The sequence below is a fragment of the Centruroides vittatus genome, unplaced genomic scaffold (genome assembly GCF_030686945.1).
Source record: "Centruroides vittatus isolate TY-2023 unplaced genomic scaffold, ASM3068694v2 contig_634, whole genome shotgun sequence".
NCBI lineage: Eukaryota > Metazoa > Arthropoda > Arachnida > Scorpiones > Buthidae > Centruroides > Centruroides vittatus.
In genome coordinates this window covers 389,609-416,488 of record NW_027122389.1, presented here as the reverse complement: position 1 = coordinate 416,488, position 26,880 = coordinate 389,609, and the positions used below count along the sequence as shown (strand labels likewise).

The window sequence follows — 26,880 nt, the reverse complement described above, 5'->3', positions numbered from 1 at the left end:
AATTATTTTAGTTTTCATCGAACTCCATCTTGTTCCAGGGCCTAATTAGTTGTAATATTAGTTAAGTTAGAGATAAGTTTAGGTTAAGTTTTTTGTTTGCATAGGACATTTTAGTCAATTTGCATTTTTTGTCCCAATTTCTGTATATATTTTAGTAATTGTTCAGTGGATTTATTGGAATAATTTTTATGATTGAAATATTAAAATCTTCATTTTCTTGTATCTAGACCAAGTGACTCTTCGGAGTTTTTTTCTTCGGTAACAGATGGTGCCTAATGCCCATTTCTAGAACCAAATTACTCAGTATTTAATTATTAATAGTAGTGGTAAAGTAGCCAAATTTAGAGCCTGAAATTGTTTGATTTCTTTATTACAGTAATTCAGAGACCAAGTTATTCTATGAACTGACTTTTTGAGGAATTTCAATACTGTAATTAATTGTTAACTTTAATTTCTAATTACTTAATCAAGTTGTTTTTGAATACTCAATAGTACTTACTAACTACTCCAGTCCATACAGTGTAAATTGTCAGAACTATGTAACCTTATGTTCATTGCTTTCAATGAATTACCTTCATTGCTTGTTTTTAAGAAGTTAGTTCTTGGAAACTGTCTATTCATGATTAATTTCAACAGAGGCTAATGTTAACAAAGACAGTCTGTATGTCTCTTGTCACATGACTTGTATTTCTAACGATCTGAACTTTTTCTGGATATACAGTTAGTCATGCTTTACAATGTCGGTTATACCCAAAGGTGATTTTATTTATTTATCTACAAGTAATTTTCTACTTTCTTCAGGTTAAATTATGTTTTTTATGCCCAAAATTATCTTCTGTTTTCATTTTAGACAAGTTTCTGGCTTATAGTAAATATCAATGTAGAAAAATGCTCTAAAAGTCTTTTCATTTAGGTAGACTTCCATTTTATTCAGGTTTTTTATAGCTAGGGTTTACTGAATTATTTATACACAATGATATACAGGGTGTATCAAAATGATGTTTTAAAAATTTGGGGGATTGTAGAGGATGAAATTTTGGAACGTTTTATATAAGGAACCCATAGCCGAAAATGTGATATAAAGTTTCTACAACACTTTGCACTTTGCGGTCGGTATGCTGAACGAAACAGCAGAATACAGTATTTATGACAAGTTTTATTGACAAAACAGTAGAGTACAATCAAACTGTACATCGAATCAGTGGCTGCACTACTTTAGAGTAAGTATTCAATGTGATGACCACCGACTTCATTACACTGTGTGCAACGACGAACCATGTTTTGTCTGACTCTCTGTAAGATGTCACGTTCCCCTCTGATGGTATTAAATGCTGTAAAGATGCGCTCTGTAAGCTCATGAACTGTTCCTACAGGTGTTGCGTACACAAGGGACATTACATAACCCCAGAGGAAGAAGTCAAGAACAATAACATGACGGAAGGGTAGCTACCAAAGTGAAGGGCGGTCGGGCACTTCCCACCGCTGTAGAAACTTTACATCGCATTTCCGGCTATGGGTTCCTTATATCAAAACGTTCAATATTTCATCCTATACACTCCCCTAAATTTTTAAAACGCCGTTCTGATACACCCTGCATAAGAAAAATTTAATTAAGGGTATTGAATTATTTGGCATGATGAAAAACAAATTATTTCTTCATTGGTATGTATGGTCGTCGGAATTAGATTAAGAAGGATGGAGACGGATTCTTATGAACAAGTAACAAGCACGTCTTTATTGAACAAGAAGCGGTACAGAACTGACTTGTGGTGCGCAGGCGCGCTACAACATAACATATAAGAATTGCCAGAGATGGCGCTGCAATACATAGCATCATCCCCTCCTAAGGAGAATTACAAACAAACATAGTCTTGTAAGTAGGTAGGGGTTTTACGATGTCTACGACTTGATTCTTGAGTATTAGACGAGTCTGAAGCTAAGGCAGTATCTGAAGAGGAATTTTTCATGTTATCTTTCTGAGGAGTGTTTTCAACTATTGGATTATTTTCTTCTTTTTCTTCCCACCACAGCTGAAGAGGAACAAATGAAGCACCTTGAGATTCGACGGATGCAGATGATCGAGATCTCAGTTGATCAATATGACGTTTCCATACGGAACCATTAGGAAGCTCAATGTTATATGTAACAGGTGAAAGTTTCTGAATAACTTTACCTGCAACCCAATATTCTTTAGAACAAAAGTCATGAGCAAAAATTGTGTCTCCTATCATAAATGAACGCTGTGGACGAACTACGTTGTTATTCGATAAGGTTAAAGGACGCAACAAATCTAGTCTTGAGCGAAGTTTTCTGTTGAATAGCATCTCACTTGGTGTTTTACCAGTAGAACAGTGAGGAGTAGAACGATATGAAGTAAGAAATTGAAAGAGGGATGTCATTAAATCCTTTTCACGAATTAATTTTTTTAAAGTAGACTTAAACGTTTTGATAAATCCTTCAACTGCTCCATTAGTTGCAGGATGATACAGTGGAGAGAATGTCTGACGAATTCCATTCTGAGCTAAAAACATTTTGAATTCACGAGATGTGAATTGAGGGCCATTATCAGAATGAACATGTAATCTGTGGATTGCATTATTTGAATTTCAGGATATTTAGTTTTTGCATCAATACCTATTAGAAACTTCCCAATACCAGTCTCTTCAACTCTAAAATTCCCGGTACATAAGACGACAGTTAACACATATAACTAACGTTTTCGATCCTCCACCGAGGTCTTCGTCAGGTTCGTTGATCATGGAATGCGAAAAGAATCGAACGCTTTCGAAATTCAAAAAAATCGAATATCCCCGCGTGCAGTAATGACGAATGCTACATCGTAAATTTAATAGACAGGAGTAAAACATGATTACCACTGCGGATGTATCTCAGAGGCATATCGCCACGCGCACGATAATACGTTACTTTCCTTGAAATTAATACATTTCCCCGATTTGGTAGCCTTGTAAATCTCAAGAGTCTCCAAAGCCCTGATGTGGTCCGTCTTAAACGACTTCTTAATGAGTCTGGTGTTATCGAAGTCTGCTCTTATATCGGGGTCCGTAGCGTACGTCGACAGGGCGGTGGTGTGTCTTTTTTTGGCCACATCATATCTATGCTCAGAAACCCTTTTTTGAACAGATCTCTTGGTAGACCCAATGTATACCAGGTCCCTTTGGAACCTGTGATCTCTTATCGGGATACTATACACCCCTGGTGCCCTTAACATATCTGATTTGTCTTTAGCGTTTCTGAGAAGCGAGTAGATAGATCGCGTCCTCGAGTATGCCAACTCGGTGCCCTTCCTTAGCGCTATTTCCTTGTACAAGGAATGCAGACGTTTGTTGTATTGTACAACCGTGCGTTGGTGTTGGTCGGGATTCAAATTAGACTCACTCCGCACCGCGGAGGCGTGTCGCGCTGTACTTGTATCAAGGAAATTACGGGCTAAACTACGGATAAGGTTACCTCCGTACCCATGACTAGCGGCAATGTCTTCAATGTGTTTAAGCTCCGTGATCATATCTTCTCTTTTAGAATTATGGGTGAATGCCCTACTAACTAACGCCCTGAACGCCGCTATCTTGTATGGATATGGATCTTCAGACCCAGCGGGTATGTATATAGGCAGGTAGCCGGGTTTGTAGTACACCCGCGTCTCAATATTGTTCATATTGAGTTGAATGGTGACGTCTAAAAAGTGCACTCTGGTGTCTGATAGTTGATCAAGTTTGAGCGTTAGGCCATACGGGTTGTCATTTACGCTGTGCAAAAAATCATCAACCTTCGGCTCGTTCTTCCATATGATAATCACGTCATCCACGTACCTACGGTACAAAATAATATCAGGTGTGAACCTGGAAATGACTTCCCTCTCTAACCGCCGTAACACTAATTCGCATAGGTCGCCCGAAATAGGGCTCCCCATGGGTACTCCCCTCTTTTGTAGATATGTGGTATTGCCGAACCTAAACAGCGAATTGTAGCACATTAGATGCGTGAGCTCAAGTACATGCTTGCGGTGTGCTGGAACGTTGTACTTGGATAGTAAGACGTCCCTAAGGGCGCAGAAGCAAGGTTGGAGTTTGATGGATGGATACAGAGCCTGAAAATCAAACACCGTGACGTGCGCGTTCTCAGTTATCTGTGTACTTTTCAACTCGTCGACCAGCTCTCTGGAGTTCTTCACCGTTAGAGAATAATCTTCTAGATGTCTAGCTAATATGAAGTGTAACTTGTTCTCCAGAATTCTAGTGGGGGCTCTAGCTTTATCCAGTATTGGTCTGAGTGCCGGTGTAGGCTTGTGCGTTTTCGCAAAAGCAAAAAGCCTGGGTGTATCTGGTGACGCGACCACCGCCCTGTTTAAGCCTTGCGCTTTCGCAAGGGGTGTGCTCGTGAACCGTACAACACGCGCCTGTAATTTGTTCACATAATTATCTGCCACTTGCTCACAGTCTGTCGACGTACGCTACGGACCCCGATATAAGAGCAGACTTCGATAACACCAGACTCATTAAGAAGTCGTTTAAGACGGACCACATCAGGGCTTTGGAGACTCTTGAGATTTACAAGGCTACCAAATCGGGGAAATGTATTAATTTCAAGGAAAGTAACGTATTATCGTGCGCGTGGCGATATGCCTCTGAGATACATCCGCAGTGGTAATCATGTTTTACTCCTGTCTATTAAATTTACGATGTAGCATTCGTCATTACTGCACGCGGGGATATTCGATTTTTTTGAATTTCGAAAGCGTTCGATTCTTTTCGCATTCCATGATCAACGAACCTGACGAAGACCTCGGTGGAGGATCGAAAACGTTAGTTTATGTGTTAACTGTCGTCTTATGTACCGGGAATTTTAAGGTTGAAGAGACTGTATTGGAATTTATTTGTACCGGTAATCACGGGTGAAGATTGTCTTGCATCAATACTATTAGAAACATTTTTCCAAGGAATGGACCAGCAAAGTCAATGTGCAATCTACTCCAAGGCTCTTCAGGAATTGGCCATCTTAAAGTATTAGTAGAGGGAGGATTTCGATGGTAAGACTGACATAAAATACATTCTTTCACTGTTCGTTCTAGATCACTATCAATGCCTGGCCACCAAACAATTGATCTTGCTAACATTTTCGATTTAACGATACCTTGATGTCCAGAATGTAATTCAATGAGAACATTTCTGCGAAATTTTTCAGGAACAAATATTCTATCACCCATAAATATTAAGTTTCCTTCTAGAGAAAGGGAATCCTTGAATTTAAGAAATGGCTTAACAGTTGTATTTATCTGATGCCAATTATTCTTGATACACTTACGCAAAACATTGAAAAGTTTATCTGTACGACATGCTTCTATAAAGGCACTATTGGTAAAAGGAAGGGAGTCAAACTGCAAATTAAATAATGAACTTGGAACTGAGTTACTAAAATCTTCTATGAATAAATCATTAGTAGTATTTCTGGAAAGGCCGTCAGCTATGATATTAGTTGCAGAGGAGATGTACTTGATTGTATAATTATAGTCATTCAGTATGATGCTCCATCTTTGTAGTCTAGCAGCTACAATCTCATTCTGTCCTCTTTTATCACCGAAAATTGCAAGTAAGGGCTTATGATCTGTTTTTAAGATGAAATGGCGACCAAGAAGATATTGACGAAATTTCTTGATACCAAAAATAATGGATAATGCCTCTTTCTCTGTCTGAGAATATCGACGTTGAGCAGGTGAAAGTAAAGCATTAGCAAACGTAATAGGACGTTTTACATTGTCGATAATATGGAAAAGAACAGCGCCGACACCAAATTGAGAAGCATCTGTAGCCAAGTATAATTCTTTGTTAGGATCATAGTGTATAAGAAGTGTAGCTTGTTTTAATGAGTTTTTTGCACTTTGAAAAGCAGATTCATGTTCTTTTGTCCAGGTCCAAGAACATCCTTTACGTAAGAGTTTGTAGAGAGGGTGTAGATAAGTAGACAGTTTAGGTACAAATTTAGAATAATAGTTCAACATGCCTAGGAACGAACGTAGAGAATGGACATTACGAGGCTTATGAGCTTTTAATATAGGATCCAGTTTTGAGGGTAAAGGAGCAATTCCTTGTTTTGAAATCTCAAATCCTAAGAATTTTACAGAATCTTGTAAGAATTTGCACTTTCGTTTATTTAGTTTGATTCCTTCTACTTCACAAATGGATAGGATTCCTTTCAATATTACTGAAATGGTCTGACTGATTTGTACCAGAAGTAACCAAGTCATCAAAATATGGTTGCGTTTTCGGAATTGTGGAGAATAATTTCTCCATAGCTCTTTGAAATAAAGCAGGGGCAGATGCAATACCATATAAGAGACGATTGCACTTATACAATCCAAGATGAGTATTGATAACCACTAAATTTTTACTTTCATCATCCAATTGGAATTGGTTATAGGCATCACTTAAGTCAAAGGTAGAGAACTTCTCACCTCCAAGTAATTTCATGGAAATCTCTTCCAAACGAGGTATTGGATGGACATCTATTTGTAACATCTTATTCAGGGTTAGATTAAAAAGTCCAGCTATCTTAACACTACCATCATTTTTAACTACTGGAATTATAGGTGTAGCCCAAGCACTGTTGGATATCTTAGAAATTACTCCAGCCTTTTCTAACCTAGATAACTCTGCTTCAACTTTATCCCTGAGGGAAAAAGGAACTGTCCTTGGTTTCAGAAAAATAGGATGTGCATCTGGTTTTAAGGTTAAATGAAGGGATATTGATTTAGAACATCCAATACCATCAGAAAATACAGTAGAGTATTTGTCTAGTAGAGTAAGCAGATTAGAGTTTGTATGAGAAATCCCAGGAGTAATACTGTTGATTTTACATGAAAGCTTTAACTCTCGAATCCAATCTCTTCCAATGAGATTAGCATTACCATGACGAACCACATAAAGGCGAAGTTTATGGCGAGAACGATTGTAAAGAACTGGTACTGTGATAAATCCCAATACATTCAACTTGAAATTTCCATATGTGCAAAGAAAATGTTTAGACTCATGTAAAGAAAAGGATGATAAGTCTCTGTTGAAAGTGGATTCAGAAATGATGGAAAGTGGGGAGCCAGTATCAACTTCAAAACTAATGTTCTTCTTGTTAATGGATAGAGTGAGAATAATAGGTGGAACTGGTGTGGAGACATCTTGAATATTGAAAAGATTAAAATAAGTTGAATTATCTATCTCTGAATAACCATTCGAATCTTTGTTGGTACGAGATAGTTGGTGTACGCTCACATGAGGATGCTTAGTTTTTCCACAAACCCTTGCAATATGACCAGGTATGCCACATTTATTACAGGTAAATGTTCTAAATCTACAATTCTCACGGGAGTGATCTTTGCTTCCACAAGATCTACAAATGTAACTACTAGTTTTCTTTGTTTCAAACTTAGTTTTATCTCTAGAACTATTCTCACTAAACTCCTTCTTTCTGTTAGGGAACTTTGTGGAACGAATTTTAAAACAATCGTTTTCGAGTGGCAATTTATTGAAACGACCTGCATCAATCAGAGCTTGTTCCATAGCAATAGCATAATTGATCGCTTTCTGAAGGTCTAATTCCGACTCATTTTTAGCAAAAAGATTTGAACGAATTCTAGGGTCGTACAAGCCTGACACAAATTGATCTCTTAAACGTGTTGCAAGGGAGTCTCCAAAATCACACTTTTCGCTTAAAGATTTTAACCCAACTATGAAATCATTAATCGATTCTCCTTCTTTCTGTACCCGGCGAGTAAAGTTCGCTCTCTCGGAAATTATACTAACTGATTTATTTTTATGTAATCTCATTATACTTTTTAAGTCAGAAAATGTCTTCGAAGAGGGTTTATCAGGTTGACAAAGGTTTCTTAACAATTTATAAGCCACCGGTCCCATCTGACTAAGAAGAGTAGCCACCATTTTTCTATCGTCAGTGATATTAGACGCTATAAAGAATTCTTCCAATTGTTCCACATATTCATCCCAATCACTATTCACGTTATACGGATTAACGTTAATCGTTGCCATTTCCGAATAAAGGAAAGAAATTAATGATAATAAGCAATTCGGTAACTTACGGGTCGAAGGTTCAAAGTCTAGCTTGAAGGTAGCCACGTGTTGACTTCGTCGAGGAAAAAAAAATAAACGTTAGTATTCTTGCTGAAACTTGAATAGAATTGAAGAAATAGACTATCTTTAATCCACCTCGTCGCCAGAATTGGTATGTATGGTCGTCGGAATTAGATTAAGAAGGATGGAGACGGATTCTTATGAACAAGTAACAAGCACGTCTTTATTGAACAAGAAGCGGTACAGAACTGACTTGTGGTGCGCAGGCGCGCTACAACATAACATATAAGAATTGCCAGAGATGGCGCTGCAATACATAGCACTCATAATCTAATGTAATTGTTCTTTCTTTTTTATATTTGTTTTGGATCTCATGAAAAGTATTTTCTTCACTGTTGACTAGGTCTTTCACACAATGTACTGTACTTGTAAAATGTTGTCAATGAATTTAAGCAAACTGAATTCTTGTATCAACATTAAGCAGCATACACATGACAAAATTGTCAGTTAAGCAAACCAAACACTTCAGATTAGATCTTTTGCAGACATATGTGAAGTTTATTTTATAATTAATAAAAGTATTTGAATTAGTTTATTTGATTTTTAATTAGTTTTTTATTGAAAAGCTATTATGTGGATAGTGTGATGAGTAAATAGATATTTAGGAAGGTAGATAAAGAGAGAGACTTATTAAGTCATATAATGTAAAGGAAGATTAGTGAAGTTGTGCCAAAGAGACGTTTGGAAGAGTTATTAAAAATAATATTATAAGGAGTTGTAGAAAGGAAGAGGAAAATAAGTCAACAGAGCAGAGAATAGATTGTGAATGTAAAGAGGACTTGAAATGGATGGAGAAAGGCTTTATATCATGTAGAACTTTCTATTATAGGATGCAACTTTATCAACATTACAATGAATATTTACTACTGCATTCACATATAAATTTTTTCATAATTATTAACAGTTGGTACATATTATCTATGGTTTTATTTTTATTGAAATCTGTAATTATTTTTTTAACCTAAAAGGTAGAGAGAGAGAGAGAGACAGAAAACATGGCTAGAAGAAACATAGCTATCTACTTCTGATAAATAGCACCGAGTTCAGCGTTAACGTAAATTCTTCTTTTTACTGCAAGCACTTTCGACAAAATTACGTTCGTCGTCTTCAGGCGAATAAGAAAAGAACAAATTTGAAAGTGGCACGTGCCTAACGTTCCTAACCAATAATGGAAAATTTCTCTATACCGTGATATCTCTATACCCTTCCGTCCCCATGTTTGAAGCCGTAATGCTAGCCAACGCTATGCGCCTTAAGAAAGGTCTCACGGTTCAGCAGGTGCTGGATATTCGTGAAGCCCTGATCTTCGTCACTGAAAACAACTATTTCCGCTTCAACCAGAAAATCTATCTTCAGAAACAGGGTGTCCTCATGGGCTTCCCTCTCTCTGCAGTCTTGGCCGAGCTCGTCATGAGGGACGTGGAGCAAAAAACTTTCAACGCCCCGCTCACTATTTGCTACCCTCTATTGTACCTACGCTATGTAGACGACATCCTACTAGTATGGGGAAATTCGGAGGAAGAATTTATCTGATTTATGCAGCAATTATCAAGCGTTTATCCCACCATCAAATTCACTTGGGAAAAGGAGCGGAACCAAACAATAACGTTTCTGGATATGCGGATACAAAAATTGCCGGAAGGACCACGGTTTGCGGTATACCACAAGTCCGACATGATTCCCCACATCACTCCAGCTGATGCCTTCCAACCAGCGCGGTATATCAATGCCGCCATAGCAGCTCTCATCAGAAGGGCGATACTGCTTCCATCATCGCAGGAATTAACAAACGCTGAATTGGAAATCATACGAACGGCAGTACATCACGCTGGGTTTACAAGCGCCAAATTTACGCATGTACTGCGTAGAGTGAATGACTCCATCCACTCGTTCACCACACTACACAACAAAAAAGAAATGGCAATAGTACCGGCAACATTACTGTATCTAGGAGCACGGTCCATACTCATTAGCCGTATATTCCGGCGGTACGGCTTTGTGCTCTCCTTAACCCCTCTACCCAGCCTACACAGGAGCATATGCAACGACCGAGACATAATCAGCACATTAGAAAATCGGGGGTCTACACGGTGCCACTAGAAAATCCAACAACAGGAGCAATAGAGAAATATATAGGGGCAACAACAAGAATGCTCGCCTGCCGTATCGCAGAACACCAGGACGATATAAATAAAGGAAGACAAACAACAGAGCTGACAGAAAACAAGGTTACACTCTGCTGTGTGCAAGGTTCTACAACAAGGTTACACTCTGCTGTGGTCAGAAACAGCGCTCCTAAAAAGCTGCAACAATAGAAAAATTACATTCATCTGGGAAGCAATCCTCACAATAACATCAGATGCATGCAACGTCCCCACCCTGGACTTGCCAGAAATTTGGGTCACTCTTTACAAGCGCTCTAAACACCCAAACACGCCGACAGTCGCACACTTAGCACATGTGCTTTTCAGCGCATGCGCCGTCAGTCGCGCTGATTTAAAATTCTCCTTCGAACTGGTGAAGTTACCGAACGCTAAAAGAATATATTATTTTTAAAAATTCGCCAACGAAAAAAAAAAATTTTTCTGTTATCAGTTTGGAACATTAGGCACGTGCCACTTTCAAATTTGTTCTTTTCTTATTCGCCTGAAGACGACGAATGTAATTTCGTCGAAAGTGCTTGCAGTAAAAAGAAGAATTTACGTTAACGCTGAACTCGGTGCTATTTATCCGAAGTACATACAACTTTGGCGTGAGTTTACTTTTATATTTTTTTTAACATAGCTATCGTATAACTCTTAAAAAGGTAGTTACATTCATATGTGGCTGCATGCAGTGCCTCCTCTTGATACTAGAGGGCATACCCTAGAAGCAGGAACTACTTCCTAGAGCTATAAATTAGGGGACACAAGAACTGTGAACTTGTTGGTTTATTCCTCATTGTGGTCTGAACATTGACCTCTACGTACGAATTGCCTAGGTTACATTTTCATATTATATGTAAATTTTTGTAGAATAAAAGAAAATATAACTGTATTTAAGTTATCTAGCTGTTCCTTGACAATATTAATGAGCCCATAGTGGTGATTTGAACACTAACATGCTCATGGAACTGGATTAAGAACCATGTGCATCGAGGTACAGAATACAAGATCGACAATGACGTCATAACAATATTTCAAATAATCAGGTTGGTCCATTTCATATCTGAGGGAGAGAACGAAAGTGTTGTTTTCTCTTTATTATACCAGTTCCAGTAGGTTCGTTATTCATTTTTATTAATTATTATAATCGCACAACATGTCCCTGCCTGCACCGAATGAAGGTGATGCAAATAATCAGGTAAACCGTATCGCTTTACAACTTCTGCAGTTTTGGAAGCAAAACATTCAATTATGGTTTTTGCAAGTTGAAGCAGCATTTTTATTATTGGGTATAATGTAAAATATGCAAGCCTCTTGGCATCTATGGATGCTGAAACTCTTACTCATGTGTTGGGCCTGATATTTCAACTGCCAAACAAAAACAAATATGAGTCATTAAAAAACCAATTCACTGCAGAGTTTTTTGACTTGGAGGGGAAGAGCATTCGAAAATTACTTAGTCAGCTTCAACTTGGGGATAATAAGTCATCTTCCTTTGCCAGATGTGGGAGCTAGCTCACAATATGGTAAACGATGATTTTTTAAAAAATTTTTGGCTACAAAGACTTCTACCAAATGTACAAACAATTTTGTTAACCTCTGGAGAAGGACTATCACATCTGTCTTAGCAGACAAAATTCATGAGATAGCCATGGAAGCCCCCATGGTTTGTTCAGTTGCAACTATGGGATTAGCAACTTTGCAGCTATCCCTTTGTCTGTCATTCATGATCTACAGGACCAAATAAGAAAATTAGCAGAGCAAATAGAGAGGCTATCATGTCATGGAGCCCCTCAGGAAATTGAATTGCTAGCCACAGACATGATTCATACCATGGCCAGGCTACTGTGCCTATTGGTAATGAGACCGTGTGCTAATACCGTAATTGCTTATTGGCAGTCGTTTTTGTTTGTGTCGGGAGTTCACTTTATATGTAACCTCACGGGTCTCTTATTGGTTATGTGAAAGTTGACGTATACGAGTTATGACGTCAACAATGGTATAAAAGGGAAGTGCTTGACTGGAGACGGGACTTTTTGTTGACCTTCGGACTGGATTCGTCGGAGATCGTCGTGTACGATAGGAAGAGAGATTGGAGACCATTTTGAACGTGAAAAGAAATCCATTTTCATCCAAGGCCTGCCTGAAGACATCTGTACGAATTGGGTACATATTTTTTTATAACTACAAAAGGACACGTGTGAGACTGTTTTATTAAGGTTTTCGAGTTTGTGTGTATATAAATTTTTGTTACCCCACAGAGAGGTAATAGAATAGTTTTGTAAATTTATGTTATGTATATAGAATTTTTGTAATATATATATTATAATATAATTATATATATATAAAATAAGCCTGTAGTGTCCAGAAATAAACCTTTGTTAAGACCTCACTGTATGAGAAAGTGTAAAGTTGCAACTATGGGATTAGCAACTTTGCAGCTATCCCTTTGTCTGTCATTCATGATCTACAGGACCAAATAAGAAAATTAGCAGAGCAAATAGAGAGGCTATCATGTCATGGAGCCCCTCAGGAAATTGAATTGCTAGCCACAGACATGATTCATACCATGGCCAGGCTACTGTGCCTATTGGTAATGAGACCCTGTGCTAATACCATAATTGCTTTGGCAGTGTGGCCAAGAAATGTAGGGAATCTTGTTCCTTCTCTCAGTTGGGAAATGCATAAATACTGCCACTCAACAGCAGTCAGGTGGCAGTGGGTTTCCAATATGCACCATCAGCCTTAGACTGAATGTCTATGATGAAAAGATGTATCAAAAATACCTCATTGATATAGGTAGCAACATCTCTTGCATACCCTTGCTGGCAGAGCAGGAAACAGTACACCTGCTTCCCTCAAGTTGTATGTGGCAAACAGATCCAAAATTACATTTGGTTCTAGGCTCTTGGAATTAAACCTAGGCCTAAGGATAAGCTTCAAATGGTGTTTTGTCATTGTGAAAGTTGATGTTCCCATAATTGGTGCCAACTTCCTTTGACACTTCAGATTTATAGTTGATCTTAAAAGACAGAGATTAATTGACTCGGTTACCAATTTGTTTATGTCAGGGAAAAGTTTTCCTTGAAAAACTTTTTCTTGAAACTGAACTTTTCCTTGAAACTGAAGAATGTTGCACTACCAGATAGTAAGGTGGAACTATTTTGTGACATTTTGACAGGAAAAATAACCTTATATACTAAAACAACACCGGTTTACTGTGTTACAAGCTCTACACAACCTTTCCTATTCAGGAATTAAGGCCATGAACAGGCTTCTTAAGGAATGCTTCATATGCTCAGTTATCAACACTGACAGTAACAAATGGACTAGAGCTTGCATACCTTGTCAGAAGGTTAAGGTACAGAGACATGCAACTAGTGCACCAGGGAAATTCCTGTTTCTGAATGAACATTTCCAACACATTTACTTAGATTTGATAGGACCTCTGCCACTATCTTTAGGGGCTATGCCTATGCTCTGATCATGGTTGACCAATTCACACATTGGCCAGAGTAGTTCCTATAGCTGACATAACGACAGAAACTATTGCACATGCATTCCTAAGTGGATGGATCTCCTGTTTTGGCATCACCAACAGATTAATACTGACAGAGGATGACAATTTGAGGCACAGCTGTTTCAGGAGATAATGAGACTGCTGAGAATAAACAAGCTATGTACCGCTGCCTTTAGCCCAAAGGCCAATGGCACTGTCGACTGCCTACATTAACCACTTAAGGTGATGATAAAATGTTACAGCACAATACATTGAGTTGAAGTTTTCCCTACTATCCTGGACATCCACTCAGCCTTCAAACTGGATCTCCAAGATACATGTGTGGAGATGGTGTATGGCTGGTATGGCTGGCCTTGACTCCTGGGTGAGTTCCTTGAAGCAACCACATTGGAGTGAACAGACCCAACTACTTTTGCCTCCCAATTACAATAGTGTATGCATAGATTGAAACCCAAGCTGACATCAAACCACGTGCAAGTGAAAGTCTCTGTGCATTCAGACCTATCGATGTGCACACACTCTTTCATGCATCGAGATGCAGTGCAAACACTGCTGCTACCAACCTATGATGGTTCCTTTGTAATAATAACTACCTTTTACCGGTGTGTAATCCCTCTTCATCCAAACTCGTAACACAAATAGGTGTATACAAACGTTTTCAAACCACAAATGTTGGTTCTTCCTCAGATAATACGAAATTTGTTGGAACTGTTGTTTGAATCGCTTCAAATTCATTGAAATTATGTTCAAATTCACGTTTCCTGTTTATGTAATACTGACGCATGCACATTAGTTGACCAACTTGGCTAACATAAACTATCATTCATAAGGGCCTGCCACGCTAGTGAAAGCGTAATCTCGTCCTTATAATTAATGCACCGATTTTCCTTAAGGCTGGCTAGGTATATGATGGCCGCTTCCATATACCTAGCCAGGGGTGTGATTGATATGTTGTGGGTGCCATGTGGTGCAGATAATTCTGGCTTTATCTAATTCAGGGTGAACATCAGGAATCGGATGCGTACGTTGCCAGCGCTGTCGTGTTTCTTTGCCTCTGAATATTCATGGCGTGCTCTTTAAGTCTAATCTCAAGTTATCGTTTGGTGGAGCCCACATATAGAAGGTTTCTGTCCCATCTGCTATCCATAAACGGAATGGTGTAGACTCCGGCCAGCTTATCTCTATTTGGTTCATCTTTTCTGTTGGTCAAGATGTTAAATAATGTCGCACATCTTCTGTAGGTGATGCGTACGTGTTTCTTTTTTGCTATCTTGCCATATAGCCTTCGGACATACGGAATTTTCCTTTGTAATAGTGGTGTGGAGAGAGAGAAGCACTTTATGGTAAGAATAAAAGGAAGAAAGGGGGAAATCTCCATCAACCAACTGAAACCTGAAAGCCCAGCAGACTCTACAACAGGGATGGACAACCTTTTTCTATGCAAGGGCCGCATTTTAAGACTTTTGAACTGATGCGGGCCGCATACAAGAGAAAGAGGAAAAAAAATGTTGGTAAATCAGAATTATTTATTCATATATAATTATAAATTAGCCTCGCTATATGGCCGCTCTTTATACGGCATTTCGCTATAACGGCCCTCTTCAATTAAGGCACGTTTTCGATTTACGGCCTAAAATGTTTTGCTATAACGGCAAAAAAAAACTTTTTTTCGATGTCGATATATCTACATGTTGCCAATCTTGCGCAAGCGCAATCTCGATGCACACTATTTTCTATTTCCTCTTGTTTACGAGCGTTATTCAGTGTGGGCTCATAAAGAGGCTGGTTTAGACTTGTCTGTGAGTGTTTTATGTACATATTTATTACTGATTGTTACACATTAACTGGAAAAATTGGAAACAATTAGGGACATTTTTGGTACGTAAGTACAGTACATATGTATGTATGTAAAAATTAAAAATTTTTAATATGTATTTTTTTATTAAACTTATTTTATAACTTTATTATTTTTTAGACAAAATGCCACTGAAACGATTATCGACTTCGGAGACTGATAAAAAGAGATGCCGAAAATCAGTCACGCTAGGAACTAAACTAGAAGTATTACGTCGTATAGAAGCTGGAGAGAAAATTGTTGAAATTTGCAAGGCAATGGGACTTGCGAAATCTACCATTCAAACTATTCGCGATAAAAAAGAAGACATTAAAACATATTTGCAATCTGCTGCACCTTTAAATGTCTCGAGATTAACACGCCGAAGAAACTGGATTATGGAAAAAATGGAAAAACTATTGATTATATGGATTGAGGACAATAACAAACGGAGAATGCCAATGAGTCAAATGACTATCCAGGAAAAAGCTTTAAGTATTTTCGAAAATTTGAAGAATGGAGATACCGATGAATCTGCTGAAGATGTCACATTCCAAGCAAGCCGAGGATGGTTTGAAAAATTTAAAAATAGGTTTAATTTGCATAATTTGAAAATAAAAGGTGAAGCAGCTAGCGCCGATGAGGCCGCATCTAAGGAATATCTCAACATTTTAAAGGGAATTATTGAAAGAGGTGGTTATAAACCAGAACAAGTGTTTAACGTAGACGAAACAGGGCTTTATTGGAAGCGAATGCCTGATCGCACGTACATTTCAAAAACCGAAAAATCTGCGCCTGGTTATAAGGTGTCTAAAGAACGATTAACTTTGCTACTTGGTGCAAATGCCGCGGGTGATTTTAAGCTAAAACCACTTTTAATATATTTGTCCGAAAATCCAAGGCCTCTTAAAGGACTAAATAAAAATCAATTACCCGTCATATGGAGATCCAACAAGAAAGCTTGGATGACTAAAGCTATTTTTGAGGATTGGTTCAAAAATCACTTTTGTACAGAAGTGAAAAAATATTTGCGAGACAATAACTTAAGCAACAAGGCTTTGCTAATTTTGGATAATGCACCAGGGCATCCTACTAATTTATCCGAACTATCTGAAGATGTCATGATTGAGTACCTTCCGAAAAATACAACAGCTCTGATCCAACCAATGGATCAGGGTGCAATAGCCACTTTTAAGGCATATTACCTACGCCGAACTTTCCGACAACTTATAAGGGAAACCGATGGTAAATCTTCAATTAAAACATTTTGGAAAAACTATAACATCAAGGATGCTGTTGACAGCATCAGTGAATCATGGAAGGAATTAAAATTAACAACAATGAACCATATTTGGAAAAAAATATGGCCAGAATGTGTAAAAAGTACTGATGCAGAAGTTAATTTCCTTCCTGAAATTAGGCAAAACATTTTGGATCTAGCACATGATCTCGGTTTTGAAGGTTTGAACGAACGTGATGTGCTTGATCTACTTGAAGCTGATAGGGAACCCCTTTCATATGAGGAACTCATTCAGTTGCAAGCAGAACCGGCATTTGATGAAGAGACAGAGCCTGTTGTATCCAAACAGTTAACATCAAAAAATTTGTCGAAAGCTTTTTCCTATTTCGAACAAGGAATAAACATCCTCCTTGAAAACGATCCTGACGTCGAACGTAGCGCTAAAGTTTCTCGAGGAATTAACTCAGCCATTAGCTGTTATAAATCACTGAAGAACGAAATAGACAAGAAGGCAAGACAAACAACGTTAAACAATTTTTTTAATCCAGGCCCATCCTTACCAGCGAAAAATGATGACGACAGTGATCTGCAGGTTACCATTTCTTCATCGTCTTCAGATTAAAGCCATTTTAAAAAAAATTATGTATTTATACATACACATATTTTATGTAACATAAAGTTTGTTTCATTTTTGTTTATAGATTATTGTTGGTTTTTGGAGTCTGTTATTATTTTATGTACAAAAGTATGTACTTGTTATGTACACTCAAACCTGTTTTTGTACGGTCTTTTTTTGTGCGTTTTTTTATACGTGCAATGTGTTTTTGTGCAGTATACCAATTTGATTGAAATTCATATACCGCACACAAAAAATTACACAAAACAAACCGCACAAATAAAAAATCGCACAAAAATCGACCGCACAAAAACAGGTTTGAGTGTGTGTATTTTTTATTTAAATGAAATAAAAAGATAAAATGCATTTTGAATGATAAACCATGTTACATATTTAACAAATTTGGAACCGATCCCATTGAATTTGTATGAATTTGTATTAGAATAATTGATTCCTTATACAGCTTTTCGCTTTGCGGCCAAGTTTCGTGGAACGTATCTAGGCCGTAAAGCGAGGTATGGGTGTAATTCTAAATTATCATAGGTATACTTAATTTAGCTTCTGGAACCGATGTAAATGTAATATATTGGAAATATTTGGTTAAATATTCATCACTGCTAGTTTTAAATTAGTTTTGATATGTCTGTTAGCCGGTTTCTTGTTTTAATTTTTACTAAATTCATTGCGAAAAAACTATTCACATACATAAGTTGTAGAAAATAACATTTGAATTTCTGCTGCATACTTCCTCAAGCTGGGAAATTGATATATTTATTCACGTTTTATGCGTTGCAGGCCACAAAATATATGAATGCGGGCCGCAGGTTGCTCATCCCTGCTCTACAACAAGGATCACAGTGTCAGGCTTCACTGCGATAATCACGGAGAAGTGCACCAGAATGCGTTTGGTTTCTGCAAAAACTTTGTGACTAATATCACTGGGGAGAACTGTGGCGGCATGTGGTGTCCTTCTCAATAGTAAAGGGTATACTCTTGGAAGCAGAATCTCCTTCCTAGAGCTATAAATTAGGGGACCCAAGAACTATAAACTACTTTTTGGCTCATTCCTCGTTGTGGTCTAAACACTTACTTCTACATACAAATCGCAAGTTACATTTTCATATTATATGTAAATTTTTGTAGAATAAAAGAAAATATAACCGTATTTAAGTCATCTAGGTGTTCCTTTACAATTCTAATGAGCCTGTACATCCTTTTCAAGAGTGAACATATTTAAGAGGTAGTAAATAACCAGTGATTAAAAGTACTGAAATTGATAACAAAGTATAAATACATTCTCTTTATTAGATGTTTATTAATTATAATTAATTATTATATTTATATACCATTTTATTTGTACTTTAAATTTTATTTCAGAAAAAGAAAGTTGTCCACTCTGTAAAAATTGTTTTAATCCGTTGTTACCCGACAACTGTAAAATTCGTATTTATCCACGACCCGTTGTTTCCAAACAAATTCTACGGTTACATAAGAAAGAACAAAGCCGCTCTTGGAATTTGAGTATGAAAGATAAGAAAAAATTGGCTCGGTTCAAATCTCAATCAAATAAAATTGTAAGTTTTTATTTTATTTTAATGTTTTTGAATAAATGCATTTATTGACCTGTGATTTATACAATATAATTTATACAGTATTTAAAAGCATTATATTACTGAAATATCTGAATTTCATTTAGAAGGCATTCGATTTCTGATTGAAAATGTGCACGCATTTCAAGATATTCAAATATCGGATAATTGTATTAAATTCTAAATGTGCACAAGATTGAATTCAAACCATTAAAAAACCAATACTAAATCAAATGCTATCATCCATTAGGGCTTGCCATGCCATGGAAAGCGACATTTTTTCTTTAAAATTAATGCATGTGGACTTGCAACCCACCTTAAATATTTCCATTGCCTCCAACACTGAGGTGATCATGATGCAAGGTGGTGAGGATGATAGGTGCTTCGTTGAAGTCGGCTGTGACGTCCGGGTCCGTCGCATACGTCGAAAGAGCCGTTGTGCATTTATTGTGTAGTATGTCTGACTTATGCTCCTTTAATTTTACCACTAAGGAACATTTGGTAGAACCAACATATACCATATCTTTGCCGCATCTGCCATCTCTTAGCGGGACACTGTAGATTCCCGGTAATCTGTCCGGCTTGGGATGGTCTTTTCCATTCCTTAGTATGCTGTAAATGGATGGACACCTCCTGTATTCTATACTGATTTTACATTTCTTGGCTATTGCATTATATATTGATTTTAAATGCGGGTTATAAGTGAGGGGAATCCTCTTCCTATCGTCTTTCTTTTCATTGTTCGGTATTTCCATCCTACTAGACGCTACTTCTTGCGTATGTTTGTAGATTTCACATAACCTACGTATAAGGTTGGTGTATCCGTGCTTGACGACTATCCCTTCTATATTTCTTATTTCTTGCATTAATGCATGCGAGGAGGAAGAGTGTGTGTATGCTCTCCTGACCAATGCTCTGAAGGCTGCTATTATATAAGAAAATGGATCACATGATTCTATTGGAATATACATTGAGACAGCAGTTGGTTTTCGATACACAGCAGTGTGTCGAACTACCAGAGAGAATTATAAATAACTGGAAAAAGCACCAAAAAAAAAAACACTTGCTAATACAGTTGTGAATACTAGATGCCCCAGCATCATTCTGGCTCTCTGACTTGTACTGTTTAATGCCAAGAATGAACAGACTGATCTTTTGATTAATGAAAATATTACCAAAATGTTTTTCCAACATACAGGGTATAGTGTCCTTTCAATTTCTGAGTATCCTGTCGTTTTCAATTAATTAAATCCAATGGGCTTTAATGAATAATAAGAAATCCAATAGGCTTTTTATTATTAACATATTTAAAAATTTATGAAATTTTAATACATAATAAGACATGTTCTATTTATAGTAATTGTATAAACTAATGAATTGGATATTGAATATACTTTTTTATGTAATTTTTCCTTCGGTTTCTTCTGTTTAATGAATAGAATCCAAGCGGATAAATTTACTGTAATATCTTTGAGATCTTTTCAAAAAATCTCCCACATCTTTCAACAAGTACTTGGAACGTCCATGTAAATATATTCATGAACTCTTCTTGTAAGATATTGACTGCAGAAGTTATTTATAAAGACAGTTCATATAAAACTGATGACAATTTTCACATCTCAATGTAAGAATAACATGGATATTTAGAGAGAAAAATTTTCTAATTAAAAATAATACACTACAGTACATTTTGTGTCAATAGAAAACTTATTACCTATAGTAAAATAGTTAAGGAACAAAAATGATATATGACTACTACTAATGGAACTGGACTGGACCGGAGATTTCAATAAACATACACAATACACCCAAACTCCAGCACGAAACCAATTAATTAAAATAGCACGTAATGTTCTACAGGTTGAAATTAAAATATTCCAATATAAGTGACCCATTCATCCCACTACATTTGACTGAATAAACTGAAGACGGTGGCTTAGGACCACAAAAAAATATTTATTCTTTACTTTAATTAATTGGTTTTACACTTTAGTTTGGGTTATTGTGTATATTTAAAATAATGTTTGTTATCGGAACTGAGATAATCATGTATAATGAAGTATAAAAAAAGCGAGATTCCTACGGTGAGATTCCTAGCCAAGGTTGTGATTAGATCAGTAGTGAAACTATCTTGTAGTAGTAAAAATGTCAAATTTTAAGACATTCATAGTATGAAATCGCATCCATTTTTTGTTAAAATTGGCAAGAATCCATCTTGTTATCTTTTAAAAAGGAACATAACAAGGAAAGATTTGAAAAAAATTGCCACAAAATGAGTTAACTGGGCTTCGTCATTTTTAAAAGCATTGCTACAAAAGTCGGGAATAACAAAGAATAAATCAGAAGGGACGAATCGAGACGAAAAGATGAGAAGAAATGCAATTTTGCATTTTCTGTGTGGCAAGCCACTAGATCAGTTGTATGGCATAAAATATTCTGGATGTTATGAATATATTTTCTGATATATTTAATAATAATACAATAATTGAACAAATGAATAACATAATTTTAATTACAATAAAAATTAAATTGTATTAATTTAAAACAATTATGTGATTAAAAGAGCCTTATGTTAAATATTAGATAACTGTTTTCGGTATTTCAAGTTCTTTTCTTATGAATCAAACAAGTTTAGAAGTTAAAATTGTTAAATGTTTTTCAACTTTCACCCACTATTTAATGTAGGGCTACTTTAATCAATTGGTTATTTCTAGTTTGTATTAAATTAACGAGTCAACAACTCAATTAAATTATTCATAAATATTTTTTAGGTTTGTTTATGTTTAAACTGTAAGAAAACAACGAAGTATTCCGGCTCGAAATTACCAAAATTGCCCGTTTCCGAGACACCCGCTTCTACGAGTAAATTGTTCTTTAATCGAAGTTCGTTAAAAGAAAGGAAACGATCTAACATATCTATTTTATCTGCCAGTATTTTGTCTTCAAATGGAGAAAGGTAAAAAGAAATTGAATTTGATACTGAATCAAGCAACTAAAATTACTAGATTATTAATCATATAAATTTAAACTGTTAAATGAAAGAAGCAGTACATCCTGTACTCCAGCAATATATTTAATCAATCAAAAACATGGTATATTTAGACTGTTAATCTAAATATGGCATTAGTTAGAATGTAATAATGTATAATAAGTAAGAGTTTCAAAATAATTAGAGAAGAATCAAGTTTACTACTAAAATCAATGGCATGCCCATTTTTGTGTATAGGAGTTACAAATTTGAATAATTTAATTGCTTAATTGATATTTCTTTGGGTTGCAATTTGAAAAAAATTGTAGACCTATAAATTCCCACTATCGTTCATCTGTGTGGCTGTCTGTCCTTCCTTAATCTCGAGAATGGTGTTAGATAATAAAAGTCGATACAGGATACGGAAAGCATAGGAGTAGGAGGCCCCGATTAACTAAATATGAACTTCTGGTCTAGTCTGGAAGTAAAATGATTTTAATTTAAATTTTTTCTGAACGGAAAATGGAATAGAATTACATAGACGACTGGCGCGACTTTTTTGTTATTGGGAAAAGTACGATATACAAGGGCAAGACACTACCAATTTGAGAGGGAGAGTACATATTTTAAATTAACTAAATTAAAAATTGCACCTCTGCATTGTGATGATGTCAAAATAATTTTTGCTCATTATGATCTAAATTCATTATTAAAACACTCAAAATTCTCAAAAATTTTGTAGCAGAATCAGAAAAGTAAGATATATTTTTATTTTGACTTTAAAATACATCTTTAGTATAAAATTTTACCATTGAGATAGGATAACTTGCAGATTGTTACAGCAAACTTTCGATTATCTCAAGATAGATTATTAAAACATTATGCACAATCTAAAATAATAGTGGATTCAAGAAGAGCCATTCATTTCATTATATCAGTTTACAACAATAAAAGATTTTTGTGTAAAACTATTTTGTGTGTACGGACTTCTTGTTCACAATACGAGTGGTGATGTGATTGAATCAAAGTAGAAAAATAAACATCGGTTCCCCGAACTTTCGAAAAAATATTTAGTTTACATAAGCATCTGCTAGGGGCTTAAGCTATTTGGATGCTAACGAGTGAATATTTTGCAAGAATTTTAAGTGACTGAGCAAAAATAAATAAAAATTATTTGTAAAGAGTTTTTTTTTTATTCTTCTTAAAATGATTGTTCCAAAGCCTTGATGACTTGTGTTTTTATTTAATAATAATAGAAAATGGATCACCGTTGACATTTAATACTGTTTAAAGGTGACTAAAATTATGTTATTAGGACACTTCAACAGTGTATGAAAACAAATAAAAACAAACAACAATTTTGTGTTTATTTTATTCAGAGATAACAAAAGGATAAAAGATGTCATTATAATTGAATAACAAACAGAATTTTAATTTTATAATTTTATATATCAAAAAAATATGTTATCTTGTATTCCAGTAGAAAGTAGCTGAATTACTTTTATTTTTAAATATACTTCCTTGTTTTTTGCTAAGATCATATTGTTTATTTTACGTCGAAAACAAAATTCAAAAACTTCTAACTGTGATAAAAACCAAACAGCACAAGATATATGTGAAATAAAAATTTCCTGTTATGTAAGCGATATATTCTAGTTTTTCCATGTGCCTGATTTCACTTCCCAAGATTAAACTTTTATTTTTGCATTTGCTTGGTCATAGTTACTACGAGGTACGTCTGAATAGTTCGGCGAATGGTCCCATAATTGAATAACCGTGCCGGTTAGGATGTCGTGCTCACGCAGACGTAGTGAGAGACTTGCCAACTAGTGCCCCCTAGCGTCGAAATCGCGACAGTTAAACAGAAGTGCACGCAGCAAACAATGCAACGCACTCAGTGTGAGGAGTGTCACTGCAAAATGGAGCAACACGTGAACATTACGGCACTTCCTCGCTACACGCCAGGTGACAGTTCTTCAACACTTCTCCATATTCTCCAGATCTGGCACCTGCAGATTTCTTCTCGTTCCCCGCCCGAAAGGCCTACGCTTTTCCGACATTACGCAGATCCAACAACGTGCGACGACGGTGCTTCGTGCAATATCGAAGGAAGCGTTTGCTCACGGCTTCCGGCAGCCGTAACCGACGTCAAACGTGTGTTGTCGCTAATGGCGATTACTTTGAATGCCAGTAAAAGTATTTTGTTTGTATCTCTTGTTTCCTTTATTTTATGAGACCATTCACTGAACTTTTCAGACACACCTTGTATAAGCACCATACAAGAATTTACATTCAAAGTTTAACTCATTTATCGTATAAAAGTTGACAAAAAGTCGAGATATCGAAAACTAGCAAGTTAGTTCGGCATTGTCCTGCTTATATTAAATGTTTACAGATAGGAAGGATCAAACTACGAATAATTAGAAATTTGGAAATGGAAAACACTGTCGTTAATGATTACTGTTTTTATTTACCTATCATAAAGTAAAATAGCAATGTAACGATAAATGTTACAAATTTTGTAAAATGATGGTAAATTTTTATTTTTATAAAATTGACAAACTTGTACATTGAAGTTAGAATTTCATTCGCAGATATAGACCTGATTTCAAAGATTGTTTTCCATTTTTCCACGGGATTATCTGCAAAATTTGGTTTCATCAGTCAAAAGGATGGATATGTATGGGGAATAGATAGTAACAGACATTCAGTTTTATATACGGTATGTTGATAGTGATTGGATGTATGTAATCAAACTTTTATTTGAGTTACATATGATAAATATTTTAACTAAATATTTGAATGTTTCTCTCCAAAGTTTTCGTCAAGATTGTTCTTAATCAAATGTTTGGAAATTTCAAGACACCAGTTTGTTAGAGCTTACTTAGAGAAAACTTAAATGATCCAAAAGTATTAAGGAAGTGACAGTTTTATTTAATTTTGGGTTCAATAAAGTAGTTTTTCAAATTTTGTTTGAAGTTTTGAAATGTTGATGAATAATCTGCTTGAATATGGTATTTTATATAAAACTTTATAAAGGTCTTTTAATTTTTACAGATAATAGATTAACTGGAAATGCAATTATTTGGAATTATTTTTTCTCATTCATTTGGGTAATTGAGAGTTTATTGTACAGAGAAAAATATATTTTGTTTGTTAAGGTTTTGCTTTAATCCATTGTGCTTTTATCGTTATCTTGTTTAAAATATTTAGGTGTTTTTTATTAATTCTTTATATACCATGGGCACTTAGAGGACCTTTTTAGCAACTCCATTATATTTCATACATTATAAAGATGGAACTATTTTTCTCTTAATGACTTAAGAACTAAGATTGGCCATACTTTACTGTTAGACTTATTACACCACCACAGAACATCAAATTATGCTTAGAAAAACACTATTTTATTTTCACAGTGCCTTTTCGGACCTGGAGTCCCTCATCAGCTTTTTTGCTACAAAAATTAAAAGGAGGTTAACAATTTTAAAGTACCGTAATTCACACGAATGATAAAAGGCCGGCCGTAGACTTACGTTTAACGTGTCGATTCAATATTTAGAACATTAAAAGATTAAACACTCCATAAAACAAAAAAATTATACATAAAAAAGGGTAGTGCAGATACAATAAAACAGAATAATAAACTAAGGTACCGGTAAAACAGCAAAGTAGTAAAAATATACATTGTTAAAACAAAATAATAAGCGGATTCACCGTATAACAAATAAAGTAAGATGATTCGAAATACATTCCAGAATAGCCGTCACCCTCTCCCCTATCACACTTCTTATATACACACTGGAAGGGATTCCGGATCCATTCAGAGTCAGAAAAATCTGTCTCCTTGTCACACTTTTCCCCTCCCCACGATCCCTCTAGTCAAATATGCGTACCACGATTCATGTAATTTTTGGCCAAAATTATTATTCATGATTTTCTCTTTGTTTTTTTATTTCTAAGTGTTCATATCATCTTCTTTTATAAGTATTTGATTCCTTTTTAACTATTTTGACAGTATCCTTTACAATTTGACAGCCTTCTTTATTACAGTGGGACAGCTACAGCCGAGTTGTTATTATTGTACTTTATGGCAGAGATATGTTTTATTATTTTAACAAAAAGTATCAAAAACTAGTCAAAAAAACTAAATTACCCAACTATTCAAGAAAGAGAGACCTGGCTGAATGGCACAATCGTCAACTTAAGTAATGTCCAAATACTGATTGATATAAGAAAAATGCTAAGCAAAGGCTTGGGTTTTAATGATTCCAATACTGTTAATAGGAAAGATTGGGCCGTCAGTTTAGAAAACATCATTTGTTTGTCCCGGATAACACAGGAACAAAAAGTTTAACTTGAGGGAAGAGTTACAGTATGAATTGTCTAAATATAAAATTAATAGATATAGGAAAAATAAAAAAATCCAGTATAGGCACAAAATAGAGAATCTGAAAAGGTTATTTAACTGTAATGACCAATTACACGTGCACGAATTTGGCGAAACAACAGTAATTTATTCTAACAGTACAATAACCGCGAGATGCTTCCTAACCCTCAAGTTTACACGATACACGACTTAAAACTAACGAAATTTACAATACTCTATATACATATATACATACACATTTTCCTTCTATACAATAATTGCATATATTAGCCTTCGACGAATCACGGTATTATGTTAAGTAAATGCAACACGATCTCGAGTTCCAAGCGTTCCTTTTCTTTACGTTAATTCACAAAACTAATAGTTCTTTCCGATACCTGAACGTAATTTACGTCACCAGAAGTACGTCCCTCGTTGATACTTCTCAAT

The 26,880-nt window shown here is 35.8% G+C and overlaps 1 protein-coding gene across 1 annotated transcript in view; it reads left to right on the top strand.

Annotated features, from left to right (window-relative positions):
• The window catches only part of LOC136979750 (UPF0711 protein C18orf21-like), a 60,885-nt gene that overhangs the window by 10,910 nt on the left and 23,095 nt on the right, over positions 1–26,880 (top strand). The window contains exons 3-4 of the mRNA XM_067275774.1: positions 18,885–19,081; positions 21,868–22,052. Of these exons, the coding sequence (XP_067131875.1) occupies positions 18,885–19,081; positions 21,868–22,052 (382 nt within the window). The remainder of the gene's footprint in view (positions 1–18,884; positions 19,082–21,867; positions 22,053–26,880) is intronic.